Here is a 17,695-nt window from a genome sequence, read left to right as displayed (position 1 = left end):
CTCTTAACAGCCCTTCCAGAACAACATAAGCCTTAATCACAGCTTGGTGCCAATAGATCCGACTGGCTGTGTAATTGAAGTTGGGTATACTCATGTTTTGTTTGTTTCTTGTTTAATGCCTCACTCAGAAATATTCCAGCAATATGACAGCTGTCTGTAAATAATCAAGTCTGGACCAGACAATACAGTGATTGACATCATGAGCATCAATCTGATGCCAGATATGGAATACACTGACATGCATCAACCAAATCAGCATGCCTGACCCCATTATTTGCCTCTTTCAACAAGCATAGTCGCTTCTTATGGCAGGCTGAGTAAATTAAGTTGGTTAAACTCATATTACTTATATAAGACTGATGACATTAAGTGATGACAAATGGAATTCACTAATGATTACAATATTGATCATGAACTAGTTTAGATAACAAACTGAAGCAAAACATGGCCAAATCCGATCTCATCAATGGGTTCAAGGCCAGTTGCCATTGAAATATTTAGGACTTATTTAGCACATGAGACAGAACACTAAAATGAAGTGACCAGTGTTTATAACTACCTATTTCCATACCAAATATTTTGTCAGAATATCATGTCGCCAAATGTGATGTTGAAATTGACCACAGTCATGGCATCATGGTGTTGATCAACAATCATGATCAGGGCACATCTGGAATCAAATCCACAAAATGAGGGTCTTGTCGACTGATACATCTTAGCAGTGAGCAGCATTGCCTTTGTTGAGATAGCCAGTCCAATTTGGGAACTTTTAATGACACTTGCTGCAGACCTTGGAGATGAATATCAGCCCCAAAGCAGGTCTTGATAAATCCCTGAAGTGGTATTGTGGGAATGAGTTATACTGCTGTACCCTGCAGCAAGCGATATCATGGTTATACCATAGCAGTAATTATGTCAGGTAGTGGTGGGACATTACACTGATGCATCACGATATTTTAATTTCCGATACAAGTATCGATCTTAGTCGCACACTAAGTACAAAATATTGATTCATACCTTAAATGTTTACTTTAATGGCTGTTACACAAAACACTAATTAGTTGTGAAAAAGTAAATATAATAATATAATATAATATAGATAATTCATCTGTTGCATCATACTTGACACTGCCAGCTGTAAATCGTCAGTGTGCCAGGTATTTGACTATTCTGTCTATGAAAAAGATAGCTTACACACCACATATAAGAGCACTTACAAGTATCGCGATACGTATTGGATCTTGAACAAGGTATCGGGATACGTATCGGATCGAACAGTTGCTGTATCGTCCCAGCCCTACTGTCAAGACAAACTAGTGGTCGACGACATGAGCAACAATCCATGCTGTTTAAGGATGAAAACACACACGCTCACACTCAATAACCGCTGGCTGTAGTAAACACTGTGGCAGGGTATTTCCAGAGGGGCAACAGTACAGAGGTAACATTAAACACAGTAAACTATCTACATCATCCTTTCATCTTATTCTATGGTAGCAAAATAAAAAACACTGTCTAATGTTATCAGTGAATGTGAGCACGCCATGCATCCATGTGTGTACCCAGCTCTGGTGACATGCGGTATGAACACAGACAGATGACAGTCACAAAGGGAACTGCTTCATCATACGGCCATTGTTGATGTACTGCTAGTGCAAAGAGGGGAGAAAAGAGCAGGTATTGGTTTCATATAAGTGAGTAAAATTAGAGTGAGTGAGTGAGTGAGTTTGGTTTTACGCCGCTTTTAGCAATATTCCAGCAATATCACGGCGGGGGACACCAGAAATGGGCTTCACACATTGTACCCATGTCGGGATTTGAACCCGGGTCTTCGGCGTAACGAGCGAACGCTTTAACCACTAGGCTACCCGACCGCCCCGAGTAAAATTAGAGAAACTGATTTGATAAATGTAGTTTTGTGATTAAATACCAAAACAAAGTGAGTTTTTTTAGCTTTTGAGTGAGTGAGTTTTTGAGTGAGTGAGTTTTTGAGTGAGTGAGTGAGTTTTTGAGTGAGTGAGTGAGTGAGTTGGGTTTAACACAGCTATTAACAGTATTCCAGTTATATCGCAGCATGTCAGCTTAATGTGGGAGGAAAGCCCAAAGTGATGCAGGTCTCAGACATTTACCACTTCGGTGAAACCCACGAGCATGGGTATGGTGCTGACAAACCTAGAAACATAATCAAGCCGAACTGGGACTCGAACCCACAATCATAGGTTTCTGGCATGCCCATGTGCCAAAACTCTGCACAGCGAATCGCAGCACCTTACACGACTGGGCAACCCGATTTGGAGATCTCATTAGAGATAATGAGCAGTAACATCGGCAAATCAGTGTGTAAAATTTAATTTCTCAAACTTTAAAATAATAGTTATTGAAAAAATGTGTCCCCATTGAGAAGTGGAAGGACAGACGGGTAGGTGGATGGAAGAATGGCGGGAGATAAAATCACAGACTGTCGCGAGAAAATACTTCTCTTCTAATTCCTAAAGCACCTCCATACTAAAGTGACTGTTACCTTTTTAGGTGAAAGTCACACAAGTATGACACATGGATATGTATATCTGTAAATATGTAAACTTGATACCAATGAGCTTACCAGTGATTAATAACACTATTGATCTATGTCTACTGAACAAGATCAAAGCAACATAATGTTCATTCCTGACATGTCTCTCACTCCCACATTGAACTTTACACTCCTATTGAGCTACATTGGTGAATCATACATAACACAGCTGGCTAAAGTAACCATCTACTTGCTCACAAACTCCAAGTTTATAAACATTAATAAGAGCACACTGAAGATATTCAATGTGAGATTTATTTAGCCACAAAAAATAATATTGAGAACAAGTTGTTTCCAAACATTGCCATTGCATTAAGTGACCTTTAATATTTGTTACGTAACATGACACTCATGTCTGTTCAAATATGTAAATCCTCTCAAGCAAGCAGTTGAATAAAAAAAAATGTGAAAAAAACCACACAGTTATATTTAGTGTCTTATCAATATTATCCATATTATGAAATATTGTCAAAATTATCTTATCTACAACAAACTCTTTGAGATTAGAAATCTCCTAATCATGATAAAAGATATATGTGAATAAGGAAGGAATATTTAAAGCCATGAATAAAGTGTCAGTTTCTTATACACCTGCCTTGTACTTTAGTCTATCATAATAACCACTTTGAACTGCGTATCCTAGATCCGTCATGGACAAAGCCTGTATTGACAAATACAAATAATGGAGAAACTGCCGAGTCATAATGACACCACGGCCTTAACAAGTAAATGTATCAAAAGCTTAACCAGGTTGAGCTTACCAGGGGGGATCTAGGTTCTAACAAAGACAGGTATAGATCTATATACGTCAATGGTTGTAAGAAAGGCACCATGTCAATATGACATCACATTTAGCCCTGGTTGAAATAAGAAACATATATATATTAAACGTATGGCTTCTAGCATACCTGTACCTGTACTGTGTACATCTATTGTCAGGCCACACACTTCAGAAGTCATTGTCCAAGATTCATGATATGCCTTTGTGCAAGTTATGACGATGGCAGTGTAACATTAGAAAAACACACACAAAACTGTTGATATGTTCAATACCTTGTGTTCGACAAACATGACAGCGTGGGAGATAAACTGACATCCAATTCAGCTCAGTGGAGCATGATATATATCGATCATTGTTGACAATGAACATCCAACATATCATTAATTGATTCTGCTAGCATCAACATATAGCAACCACAACACACATCATATTGTTCAACATGGTTGATTTTCATGATGAATAACGTCATCAGAACTAAATTAACAGCACATAAAGTAAACTGGCTGAACTCATTTTACATATTTACTAAAAAGAGCTTGTTACATGTCAACAGTTTTATTCATAGAAATAATCCTGGGTAATTATTTCATTTATTTTACAAAGGGAAATATCTTATATTCATATTAAGGGAGCTGCCGCATAATCTGTTGCCATAGCAACCATGACATCTGATTGTTCTATTTATTATTTACTACATACCACGGTTATTTGAAAGTTGATGAAAAGGTGGGAAGTGATTTTTTTTAACAACATGTGGCTATTTGTTTTGCAAGAATGGAAAAGTATGACCTACCTATTATTTTCAATATGAAATAATTGAGTGGTCGTTATTTTTTGGGAGTAGTATAACTTGTGGTTCATAATTCACATAATTTTCAAAACATAATTTCGAACAAATAATAAAATAAATTACACAAGATATATATACAAATACTAGTCAAGACAGATACAAATATCAAACAAAAAGCTGTTGGGAATTTGTCAGTCAATTTATGCATAGTCTATGGTTAGAAAAGCGTCATCTACTCCTAAAATTATGCATAACATCCCCTTAGACATAACAGATATCATCAATCATATTTCACATAAAAGTACATCCCTGTACATGGCTGTAACCTTCAAGTTGGAAATCAAGCGGATGATAACAAATTCAGCTGAATCAGCCTGAGAACAGCAATTTTTTAAACAAACAACCCATTGAGCTGAATGGAAATAAAAACACCCCAAATCTGCCAGATCATGGTCCAAGAAAGGAATCACTGATGCATGAAAGAATGAACGTGTACCGAGGATAACAATCTTCTACCTGTAACATGCTCTCTCACTGTTGTGGAGGTCTCACACACTGAGGGAGTCCTTCTTCTCTTTGACACTGAAAACCCTGTGTTCTCATCCCCGCCATCGTTTCCCCCATTTGTGTTCATGTTATCCCATAAGTCATGGCCACTGTGACGGACAGTCCGGGCAGAGAGACGTCCTAAAACCTGGCAAGCTGCTAGGAGTAGTGACTCGGCACTTTTCACAATCAGCTGTGGTGACGACATGTAGTGTACATGATTGAATTTTGACACTGGATCAAGTGATTTACTATGTACATAACCTGAATCCTTATCTACAGCACATTATGCACTTCCTAATCTCCATTTTCAGATTATGTAACCATGTTTTTGTTTCTCACAAACGTAATGCTTTTTTGTTGTGCAGTATTCCTGCTATACATGCATCACAAGAGTCTGAAACTAATAGATTCTTGACTGGGCAGCATGGACAAACAAGCGACTGAGGTCAGTCTGTGCCAAAACCTTTTGAGACTACTGCTAGTACTACATGTAGTTCGAACACATCTCACAGCATCATTTTCAGTGGAAATTAGTGTCATCATATGGATTATTATAAGTGTGTGACATTAACCACAACTGAAGCCTGAATCTAGTAAAATTCCATTTGGTCTAGTAAGCTCAGCTAATAATAGTCCATTAATACCAGTGATGATAAGAGCCATGTACAGGCTAGTGAGTAAGTGAGTAAGTGAGTCAGGTTTAACGCCGCTTTCACCAGCATTCCAGTTATATCACGGCATGTCAGCTTATTGTGGGGAGAAAGCCCACAGTGATGCAGGTCTCACTCAGGCGTTTACTACTTTGGTGAAACCCACGAGCACGGGTATGGTGCTGACAAACTTAGAAACATAATCAGGGAGAACTGGGATCCAAACCCACGATCATAGGTTTGGGGCGTGCCAAAGCAACGCAATTCTGCACAGCGAATTGCGGCACCTTACACAACTGGGCCACCCATGCCCCCTGTTCGGTTAGTAGACTCAAATCACAGACTGTCACTACCCGAGCTCATGAGACAAAACAGAATCTATCTAAATTCTGGATTCCATACTAGTGGCTAATGTTGTAGACTGTGATATTTTGAGCATGACCTCATGCTGTTAAGAGTATGTTGACACGCTAACCAAACATCCAATCTCCATCCGTGAAGACCTGGGTTAGAATAGGTCTTAAGCAACCCATGCTTGCCATAAAAGGCAACTTATGCCTGTCATAAGAGTCGACTAACGGGATCAGGTGGTCAGACATGCTGACTTGGTTGATGCATGTCATCGATCCCAGTTGCGTGGATCGATGCTCATGACATCAATCACTGGATTGTCTGGTCCAGACTCGATTATTTACAGAACGCCGTCATATAGCTGGAATATTGGTGAGTGCGGCGTTAAACAAACCAACCAAACAATCCAATCTCCAATAAACCAAACATTCAGTATCTATTCTGGAATCACAGCAAAGATCACTACAATTACTTAAAATGAGTCAAATTGTTTCCCTATTTGATCAACATACAGGGTCTTTCTTAAGGCCATCGACCATTATACAAAATAACCCTGATACATAATTAGCCAGTAATGATCACCTTAGTGCTAAGATCGCATTGTACAATGGCACCAAGGAGACAACATCAAAGATACAATTTGTATGACAAAGATATTCAGTAAGCTGTGTGTGAGACAGAAAAGGGAAATATAGCTGTGTGGGATGGGGTGAAGGAAGGTGACCAGCACCCTCCCATATCCTGGTCAACTGCTATCCTGGAGCCAGGCCTACGCTGTGTGTGTGCGGCAGGAGTGGCATGTATCCATGGGTAGTCAAAACACACAGCCATAAGCTTTCATATCACTAACATTGCTACAGTGAATATGCGTGTGAACAAGTGTGTTTACATTTGGAAAGACATTTTGAAAGGTTTGTTTCCTGATTTGGATGGGCAAAGTTTGGAACACAAACATCCTACTAAGCAAACATAACAGAAATGACAAAAATAATTCTTATATTCCAGAATCAAAACTAAAACGAAAAGACAATATGGAATAAATAGTAGATTAGATTAACATCTAGTCTCTGAAATGAACATATCGTACAGAAAAAAAAACAGTTGTTCAATTATCTAAAATATAATAATAATAAAAATATAATATAAAGGAACCCAGAAAATTTCTTCATTTTCTGCAGTAATCTAGACTTGCCAAACATTATAGACTTGCATGGGCTGTTTTTGATATATTTGTATCAGGGTCTGTAAGACAGACTAATAGTAAATATACAATTCTAGTTAAAAACACTCATTGTTCATGTCAAGAAAATATTACATAAATTATATTAGCTTCCAATAGTATCCTTACAAACTCTATCTTCCTTCAAAACAATCCCACTCGACATTGACATTTCTTGTTGCAGAACAGGCAGAGAATTTTATGTTAATATTTTAATCCAGAGACATTTCAAGAGAGTGTACAAGTAACCTACTGACGATGTAATCCTACTTAACATACAAACAATGTACATTATTTCATCCATAAGGAAACAGTCCACATAGCTCAGACACAGGGGTGAGTGTGGAATGTGAAATCTTATCAGATGAATCTAATCTCTGCGTCACTAACAGCTTGAAAGTTGTTCATCTACCTAACAGAAGAATTATGCACTATACATTTCAGAACTTCTTTTTGCACAGTACTTACACTAAGTTCATACCATATGACCTCAGTAAAATGCAGGGCCTCGAATAAGCACAGGGTCTCAATTAAACGCCAGCCCTCAGTTAAATGCCTGGTAGATTTAATGCACAGAATTCTCCCCATTATTATTTTTGCAATTGAACTATTTTTTAACCAGGAATAATATATTCTAATACAGTGATTCCTCGACATAACGCTCCTCGATGTACCTCTACTATGGATGCACCACAGGATAAACCTTGGCTCCCAAATATGCAAGAAGAATTTCCCCTTAAAAGCATCTTAATGCAAACAAAGCAACATGTTACTTTACCATGTTATTATAGTGCAGTTTTTAATATATATATATATATATTTAAAATAGTACTAACTATAAGTGTAGAACTTTGGTATAGTGCTAGATACATTTAACGTATGGAACAGTTTGATGAGACAGCGTTGAGGCTCTCCGCGGTATGGCTATTTCGATTGTGAAAACAACATGTTGACATTTATTTGTCAAACTACAACACAAATGACTTTTCACGAGACAAAGTATCACAGTTATGATATGTGTATCCATTCTCTGTGAAGTTGAGTGTCAACTTAAGTTTGTAATCTGACCCCATGGAACAGGGTAAACGGAAACTTTAGGGAATGAGGTGAAGCAAGCATGCCTTGATTTCAGCAAAATTAACGTTAACAATTATTACTGAATGAAAATGTAACTCAAATTAATAAAACAGATTAGAAACATACGTCCAGATTTCCAATGAGCACTTGGAAATATGACTGTACTCATATTTTGGATTGTGCAACAATATATTTACTTACAGAATTGGAAATCGGACCTGTAACATTTTTATCTGCCATTGCACTCAGCAAAAATCTGTACTGTCTCGATGATTTCAACCAGATAAGTACATTAAAAATTGCATAATTGAAAAATATATGTACATGTATTTGAACACAAGTGTTTTAAGAAGTGAAGTGTTCCAGTTTTCGTGTGATTATGATTCATGTACAATAGGGCAGGGTTGTAATTGTGGCATGTTCTAAATCATCAGGAATCTATTAGGAATACACTCTGGAACAGCTTGAGCTCACAAGTCAACAAGTCAGCATGAATATTGTTATAGGGAGTGACGCAGAGATACGGTTACTGCAACTTATAAACATGATAATCAAATCAGGCATCAATCATGCTGAATCATGACACCTTTCAGATATCCATGTATGAAGCTACCTACAACGTAGGCTACATTGCTGTAGTATTGTCATTACATACTGCAACATTTGTTCTACATATTAACCCATGAATTATTCTCATTTGATGTTTGCCACTTGAATAGAATCATAAATCCTCAAACAGACTCGACATATTCCTACACTTGAGGTGAGGTGAGGTGAAATTGGGTTTAACGTCACGTCCAAGATTGTTGCACTTATATCGCGACGTACCTACACTTGAACTGGCATGCAGTCTGTAGATAGTCATCTTTTGACACAGCAAAAGAATCAAGCAGTACTTCGTCAAACAACTTTGACTAGAACAAATCACAACATTTTTATAATAAATAATGCAGCTTCAGATGTCGTGCTGTAGATAAAACTTGAATATTGATACTGTATAAATGAACATCAACACTAAACTAATCATTCACTTCCACAATATTCACATTCATTAACACATGATTTAGATTATCATGATTGGGATGGACAAATACCAGGCAGAAAATTCATATTTTAACATTTAATGGATCAGCCGAGTACATATTTTGCATCAAATTGATTAAATGCAGATCTACATTGGTAATTTTAAATGATACACATACAGAATGGTTGAAATTAATGGATATATACTTTATATGTTTGAGTCAAAAGTGTGAGTGAGTATGGTTTTACGCTGCTTTTAGCAATATTCCAGCAATATCACGGCCGGGACACAGAAATGGGATCACACATTGTACCAATGTGGGAAATAGAACCTCGCTCTTCAGCGTGACAACTGAAAGCTTTAACCACAAGGCTACCCCACTGCCCCACTGACCAACTCGCAAGCTGAATAGCGACTCGTGCCCCTATCATGGCCATTTTTGTAACTGGGCGCAAACGGGCATACCTAAAACAATTGTCATGATGCAAGACATATTAAATCAAAAATTATTTCTGAGGGATTCTTTGACGAAAAACTTGAAATTATACACGCATTCTGATTGGTTTGTCGTCAGCACATTACATTCATTGATAGGGGGATGAGTCTTCTTGCAGGATACGGAAAAAGGTGAGTGGGGAAGAATGCCCACCGCTCCTAAATCAGACACCTCTTGGTGCAGCAGAATTTGTTTTTCTGCTTCAGTGTCAGTGGTGAACAGATGACGTGGATACACATAACTTAAAACTAATACTCACCACAATAAGCATGACAAGTTCAGTGATACTGTTTCCGTCTCAGATGTCTCTTTCAGGCATGCCATCAAAGCTCTTGCCCTTCGAAACCGCCTGTGAAAACAATTATTTCAGTACTTACAAACATGACAAAGTGCTGTTAACACATCAAGGACTAGCTTTGTCTCATATCCCATGATCCATATTAATAGTTTCCTTTATACACATGTATTAAAGATTTCTTTTCAATGGTTTGTATTGCAAAAATCTATGTCTCCTATGGCCAGCTGATAGCAGAATGTCTGCCAATTGCCACACCGCTAGTTTCATATCTTCAGTATTATTAGAGCCACAGTGGACAATATGGTAGGGCCTCATAAATTATGCACACTTCAGACAAAACTCAATAGTGAGTGAGTGAGTACACGAGTGGGTGCACGAGGGAGTGCACAAATGAGTGAGTGAGTGAATTGGGCTGAATGCTACAATGTGTCAGCGTAATGTGGGAGGAAATGATGCAAGTCACAGACATTAACCACTCTGGTGAAACCCACAAGGACAGGTATGGTGCTGACAAACCTAGAAACATAATTGGGGTGAACCGGGATTCAATCCCACATTCATACGTTTCTCGTGTGCCCAAGGGACACAACTCTGCACAGCAAATTGTGACGCCTGAGACATCTGGGTTACCCATGTACCCCCTTTTTGTAATAAGGCTAAAGAGATTAACAAAGTAGAATGTTCTATTAGAACGTGTTTGGAACTAAGTTCCTATTAATTTCTACCAATAAGCAATATCCTTACCAATGGTTTTGTTGGATTTTTCCCAATCATTCTAACATAAGCATGGTCATCTGTAAAAGGCCATGATTTAAAACAGATTTAGAATCAACACAGAAATAATAGAAAGCAAATAGCATGCATAGACAATTTGATCTGCTACTTTTTTAATAGAAATTAATTTAGAATGGCTACATTTATGCACTGACCCACATCCTATCTATACACATCCTAACACAAACACAATCCCAACTTGAAGACTCCAAAATAATATTTGGGATCAAACTATCACCATCATCTCAGCATTATTGGGCTGCAACTAATTCACTCTGAGACGAATACGATTCGTATCATCAATATAGGGTAACAAATACAAATATTATTTCATGAATACAATAAAAAGTCAGCAGTTGATGTAGTATTTGTTATATTCAGTAAAACAATAACAACATAAATTATTTGACATGGTTTGTTAAATCATTAATATTCATAACATTTATATACTTCACTTATCCAGGTACTAGTATCTGCTCAAATGCGACAATGACCAATGACCAGAATACTGTCAAAGTAAATATTATAAGAGTGTTGTAATTGAAGAAATCTATGAATATAATGTGTTCTTATGGATATTTTTAGGTATAGGGTATGTAAATGTAAATGCACATGACTGCATATTCATAAACATGCGATTCTAGTGGCCACGAATAACAAATTCAATTCATGGATGGATACGGTTCGATTCACAGAATACGTGAGTGAATCATAGCAGCCCTACTCAGCAACACTGATGTAATTCCACACGTGAAGTCTTGTTATTCGACTGACCATGCCAACATGACAATACACACTGAACAAAAAATAAATGGAGACAATCGAAAACTAACTCACATTTGCCTGACCTTAAGTAAAGATGACAACCTCCCATGCAACAGCTGTTTCAACATGAAGATTTAATATGAAATGCATAGACGCTCTCTTGGTTAATCTACGAGATCGAACATGATCTGCTGGTATGTTCTTGTTACCATGTCAACTGTAAATAATATGAAACAGTTGACTAGTGTTGTTTTCCTCCTGTATTGAATGACGAATGGTCAAACATTTATTAAAGTTAAATTATCATTATTTAGCATTGTTCAGATATACAAACATATTATTTTAATTTTGAATCAACAAGATAATCTGTTAAGTTGATAACAATATTAACATAAAACCAAACACATATCAACAATCAATTGTGAGCCAAAAAGCTGCGGACAATGCATGGCCCACCGTTGAGTTGGTCAATACACCAAACATTTGGTTACCTTAATCATGTTGATAAAAATGACAAACTTCAAGATATTTTGTTATGTTTGTACTGAAAATGGTCTTATAAATCTTATATAAAACCCTTTATTGTCCCTCGACCCCGGAGACTGTTGAAGGAGGTATATTCAGGACTTGACTGAAGTGACTCAGCAGTTCCTGGTCTGTGACCTAGGTCACTGACGGGGCTCCACACGGGGAGGGGTTGGCGTCTACAGAATCAATGTTACAAGATAAGGATGGAGGCCTTGTCAAATCCACATGTTAATGTCATGAATACTGCATGTCCTTAATATACTATTGCTGAAAACAGTAAGGACCTTAGGCATGCATTGTTCTCACCTTAATAATCAAAATATTGAGCATGTAATCTGAGATAACATGTTTTTAAGACTTGTTTATGCACCTATGGGACGACTTAAATAAATTTATGGGACCAGGGTGCAACCTGGTTTTGTCTGGTGCAACTAGGTCTTCATGTCAACATGCACCTAGTCAAATCAGGATCCTTAAATCAAGGCTGCTGGTAAAGACATTCAAAAGCACTGTCATTTCACCCTGTCAAAAATAACTGCAACTGACTTTTAAAACAGGGTTCAAAATTAACACAAGACAGCTAGTCTGAGACAAGTAAAATTCTGTAAGGGCTAGTGACATATCCAAGTGAACTTCCACTTCTATAGATGGCAACTCTGTAGCACATCCGTTTTGTGAAAATCAACATTAATTTCTAACCTAATTTCTGATGTTTTAAGTATGAAACAGTCAATGGGGCATGTAAGTAAGAGTTTATGAAACAAAAACAGACTGAATTGTGTTTTGTACCTCGTCTAATTTAATATTTAGAATATTTTGACAGAAACTGACAAAAGTGATTTTGCCTCACTTTTTTTAACCAATGGCGCACACTGTTCACGAGGGTAAAGCATGTAAAGAAAAATATGTTGCCTAAGCTATACCTCTAAAGTTGAAGACACAAAAAACATAATCACTGATAATAGCTAGGTATAGAACTCAGAACTGCCTACAAGTTGCAAACAAGATTTGTATGACTGCAGCTGGTCCATATTAACATATTATTCTACCATCCTGTCCTTATATAAAAAAGCAGAGTCATTCTGAAGTCTCTTCCTAGTGACCCTCTTTTCTTATGCTACATGAAGTATTCAATAAATATAGAGGACCGTAGGGTAACACTCTTGTCACCAAGGACACCACTTTCCTCGATACAATATGGACACCAACTCTCCTGCCACCATAGGAAGTAAACTGTTCGTCTATGTTGGTTATCACACTTGAGGAATCAGCTGGATTAGGTTGGACTGTATCTTACATACAGGCTAGCACCTTGTCATTGCGACTGTGAGATAAATTACCCCGTGAATCTACCTTGGTCACAAATATATATTTTCTTCTCTATATTAAAGGCTTGGCTGACATTAAGTGGAAAGGGTGTGTCAAAAGAAGCTGCGAAATAAGTATGTCGCCTAGTAACTAGTCACTTGTCTACAACCCAGGTTACATACATGATGTAACAATGTTCCACTCCACTTGAACTTGACCGTGGATTTACAGAAACAAAACTGTTTAAGCTTGCTGCACATAAAAGTATTAATTTAAAGCCTAACAGGTGCAACTAAAAGTGTGCTGAACAGGCAACAATTCCTATTAAAGTATTTGCTAAATTTGTTTCTTTAACATTTAACTCAGCAACATCCTGAATTATGACGACGTTCTGTAAATATATTAAGTATGGACCAGACAATCCAGTGATTGACGTCATGAGCATCAATCTACACAATTGGGTATCAATGAGATGCATCAAACAAGTCATTGAGACTGACCGCCCAATCCTGTTAGTCACCTCTTACGGTTAGCAAGAGGGGCTGAAGATCTAGTTTCTAAGTACAAATGTATTCCTAACTTGAAGTCTTTCAATACAGGTCAACTGGGAGAGGCAGTGGGTTCGGTTGCGTTTGGGCGTGGTGTCATGAGGTGGGACACATGAAGGTAATAGATGAACATTGATTACATTGGATGCCAAGTATCTCTACAGATGGAGTGCAATATACAATGTTTATGAAAAGATCTAACGAATTAGCATGATTAGCCTTTCTCTTGTTTATCATTGAAGCTTATATATATTCATATGAATCATTGTACCCATTATGATAATTAATAACACTACAGATGGTGTGCCATATACATCATATCTACCAGTAATCAGTGTTTATCATATAAGGTTTGTACATGTTCCACTGAATCACAACCACATATCTTCTTTGCATATAAATCATATTGGCTTTATCTCAATACATAACAATGAACTACTTGAACATGTTGAAAGTTGACATATTAACTCAGCAACTCTGCATTGTTCCTGTTGAGCCACTCCAGTTTCAGATCTGCAATTGTTTCCCTTCATGACAAATTAAATTTTTTTGTCTCTACTTAACTTCTTGATAGCCTAAACATGCAAATGGTGATCCACAGAGCCTTAAAAAGTCTTGAGATCTTTTTCATGAGCTGATCAACACTCTAGTGTCACTTGATACAAGGACTGTAAAAAACACATACACCACCTGCAGTTTCAGTCTGCACCCACTCATACTCATAAAATGCCATTGGCCTCTGGGAATAGAACTTTTAAAATGGGTAACTGAACTCTAATATTGCTAATCTCAACACAACGCAATTCAAATTGTGTAATAAAGTCTTTCAGTTTTAAAAGAGTTTCATTTCCAAGATTTTGCTTTCAGAAAAGAATTCATTAACCAAACATTAACTTCCGAAACGATTTCAGATTTCATAACATGATCAGAATAAAGTATACAATGGTATATGCATATCATAATATGAGCTGGTTTGACTTACATTCTAAGCCATACATGCTAGATAAGACTATTGTGCCATGTCAGATGTCCCAGGGCAAGTATATTTGCCAATAGGCTAGAGTGAGTGAGTGGACAAGTATGGTTTCACACCATATTCATCAATATTCAAGACATTACATGTTGAACAAAAAAGAATTGAACAAGGTCTTCAGCACGACAAATAAACACTTCAACAAGTGTTATTGACCCCAGTTAGCATGCTTAGAGAATGTAGAGTAAGCCGTAAGTGCTGACCTTCCTTGTGCATACTGAGTGCAAATTGTCAAGGATTATGATTACTTGAAGTTTTAAGCACATAACAACTGTGATAACTGTGGGGCAGGCTAGTGGTTAAAGCGTTCCCTCGTCACGCCGAAGACCCTGGTTCGATTCCCCACATGGGTACAATGTGTGAAGCCCATTTCTGGTGTTTCTGGAATATTGCTAAAAGCGGCATAAAACCATACTCACTCACTAATAACAACTGTACAGATAACAATACTGATGGTGGGTCTGGGGTATGGATTTGGGATCCTAACAATCCGGTCGATAGGTCGAAAATATAACAATAAAAAAACCTCCAAACATTATTTTCAGTTTGACATAATTTGTTCTGTTTAGAAGTTTTTGAGATAAATATTCCACAGGTTTTAATTCTAGTATACCTTAAACAATATATTCATACTGATTTATACTGCTGATAGCGAAAGTAAATGAGTTTGTCTTAAACATTTCACTTATTTCTGGTCGGTGGGATAAAAAAAATTACTGATTTTCATATATATTTTTTCCCTCAAATTACATTGATTTCGAGTCTCACAGAGAAAATGGCTAAACAATTGGATTCTAATCACTTGGGAAACTAGCGCTAATTATTTGTGTTACCGCCAGTGGTAAAGCATTGGCTAATGAGATTAACTCATCAGCATAGCTTAGCTTTAAGCTGGCGACATGATTTCGACCATACGGTACTAACAGAAATCCTTACAAAATATATGTAGGTTTACTAGTAAGTTAGAAGTTGTAATCATTGTTACTGTAATTCATGATTTAAGTTAAAGAAACCACTTGTTAGATAAATATAGTTACACGTAAAATAAAAAATGTTTTCTGAACTCAATACTTCGACAGTAATCCATTTTGATATCATTCAACCGGAACGAAGTTATACAATGATGCTGTTAACTGTTACAGTCCTCGGTACAAGTGCTGATTACACTGAAGTGAAGAGGCAACATTTGTCATCTGGAAGTCTGCTTACAAGAGAGCACCTGTCAATCTGAATAATTTGTACAGTGGTATTACAGTCGCGTATAGCATCCATTCCTGTAACGTACATGTTATCTGACATCTATGCTGTTGTGTTAACACTTTTTCCTTTACAAATATGTTCAATCCAACTAATTTAACCAGAAAACTACTTACCGAGCGCTTCTGTCACTACTGTAAGCGGATGTAAGATACAAGCGCATGCGCTCTTCGAACGGAAGTTATTTGGGGCATGAATTGTAACATTTACCTGAGAAATTATTTCATCACGCTAAAACCGTTACTTTTAACTGTTCAATCTAGAAAGATCGAGGAACCCAACAAATGAAAACTAAACCATTAGAAAAAAATGTTCATTTTTGCAACCGTGCATTTGCGGTAAATACGTAAAATTACTCCCCTGTTTGTGTAAAATCATATCGTAAATATAACATGCCGTTAGGTTTCAAAGGATGGGAATTAAAGACCAAGCATTGTAAAAACAGTTTGAAAGTCAAGATGCAACAACAGACAAAAACAGGGGAAAGATTATCTCGGCATGATCACAATGTATTCATCTAAGTTGTTGCTACTTCCAAATACATCTTGTCCCCGATCTGTATAAACCTCTGACTTTTAGATAGTTGTGATCGAGTCTGGCTTCGGGGTAGTTCAATATTCACCGACCCTGTTGCTTCGATATTGAAGATGGATAGCACTGAACTCTATGGTATGCCGTTTATTTGTCTTTGAGCACATTTACTAGATTGGACTCTATAAGTAATAATATAGGCAGGGGCCGGGGCATAATTGACAAGACGGTTATGATCACTTTCTATGCCCACTCGGATAAGTTTATTTATCTGTTATTAATACTGTTTATCCTTAGATCTAATCATTGGTAATAATGCTAATCAGCTAAAGAATTCGGAGTAGGGCACTTTACCAGGCACATTTTTTCGGATTTCAATTAGTGCTGCCTGAAGGATCGAACTCACGTTGCTAGCTTGAAGCTAGGCTAATGAATAAACCTAATTAGTCAACACCCTACCACAGAACCAGGTGTGCTATCACAAATGATTAGTGCTCATTCACCAAATCATCAGCACCAGAATGTTTACATGCATGCACATGCGCAGTAGCCATTTCCTCCTTGAAACTTGATAAGATTTGTTCGAGTTTCCTCAAATTAAATTTTGATTAATTTGTTAGATGAGATAGCTAATCCATACCCTACCTCACAACTAACCCTAAGGATCGTGAAGGGATGTTTGATTGGCAAGTGGTGCCCAACCCGAAAGATCGGGAAGGGGTGTTCGATCGGAAAGGAGTACCTAAATCAAATGATTAACCCTTATAAGGATTGAAAGGGCGTGTGAGATCTGTGAAACGAAAGCTATAGTCAGCAGCATGAGTCAATTAGCGCTATAAGTAAGCTGCAACCGCTAAACTGCATTGTTAACAAAGAATTATAAAAAATATTTCAGTGAACTACAATGCAGGGCGAAGTGGTTATTACTTATTATAGCTAAAATGGATAGAATTATCATAAAAACGCCCACATGTTATCAGAAATGAGCGGGCCACTGTAACTTGATAATGCCCTCATATTACTTGACGACGGGCCATTATCAGGCCCGTTGTTAGGTGACGTCATATGATAGGGATAAGTGACGTAACGTTCAATAGTGACGTCATCTGGTTTGTTCTATGACGTTTCCATATTTGTAAAAGTG

The 17,695-nt window shown here is 37.3% G+C and overlaps 2 protein-coding genes across 5 annotated transcripts in view; one reads left to right on the top strand and one right to left on the bottom strand.

Annotated features, from left to right (window-relative positions):
- LOC139478190 (kelch-like ECH-associated protein 1) overlaps window positions 1-16,191 on the bottom strand; it is a 59,608-nt gene extending 43,417 nt beyond the window's left edge. For 2 of the 4 annotated variants that reach the window (XM_071260556.1, XM_071260558.1), the window contains exons 1-2: window positions 16,137-16,191; window positions 9,769-9,858 (exon numbers count right to left, since the gene is read on the bottom strand). Coding sequence is in view for 1 of the 4 variants with exons in the window: in XM_071260553.1 (XP_071116654.1) it covers window positions 4,660-4,897 (238 nt within the window). In the remaining 3 variants the exon portion in view is untranslated. Of the gene's footprint in view, window positions 1-4,659; window positions 4,898-9,768; window positions 9,859-10,551; window positions 10,602-16,136 lie in introns of those variants that run through there. The other 2 variants (XM_071260557.1, XM_071260553.1) reach the window with 2 other exon arrangements.
- A 250-nt stretch (window positions 16,192-16,441) lies between these two features.
- The window catches only part of LOC139479060 (dystrophin-like), a 28,058-nt gene continuing 26,804 nt past the window's right edge, over window positions 16,442-17,695 (top strand). Inside the window, exon 1 of the mRNA XM_071261810.1 lies at window positions 16,442-16,689. Within this exon, the coding sequence (XP_071117911.1) occupies window positions 16,668-16,689 (22 nt within the window). The 5' untranslated portion in view covers window positions 16,442-16,667. The remainder of the gene's footprint in view (window positions 16,690-17,695) is intronic.

Source organism: Haliotis cracherodii, unplaced genomic scaffold, assembly GCF_022045235.1.
Source record: "Haliotis cracherodii isolate W230 unplaced genomic scaffold, xgHalCrac1.p SCAF_4, whole genome shotgun sequence".
Taxonomy (NCBI): Eukaryota; Metazoa; Mollusca; class Gastropoda; order Lepetellida; family Haliotidae; genus Haliotis; species Haliotis cracherodii.
Note: the sequence above shows the minus strand (reverse complement) of the source record. Positions and strands in the feature narration are given on the sequence as shown.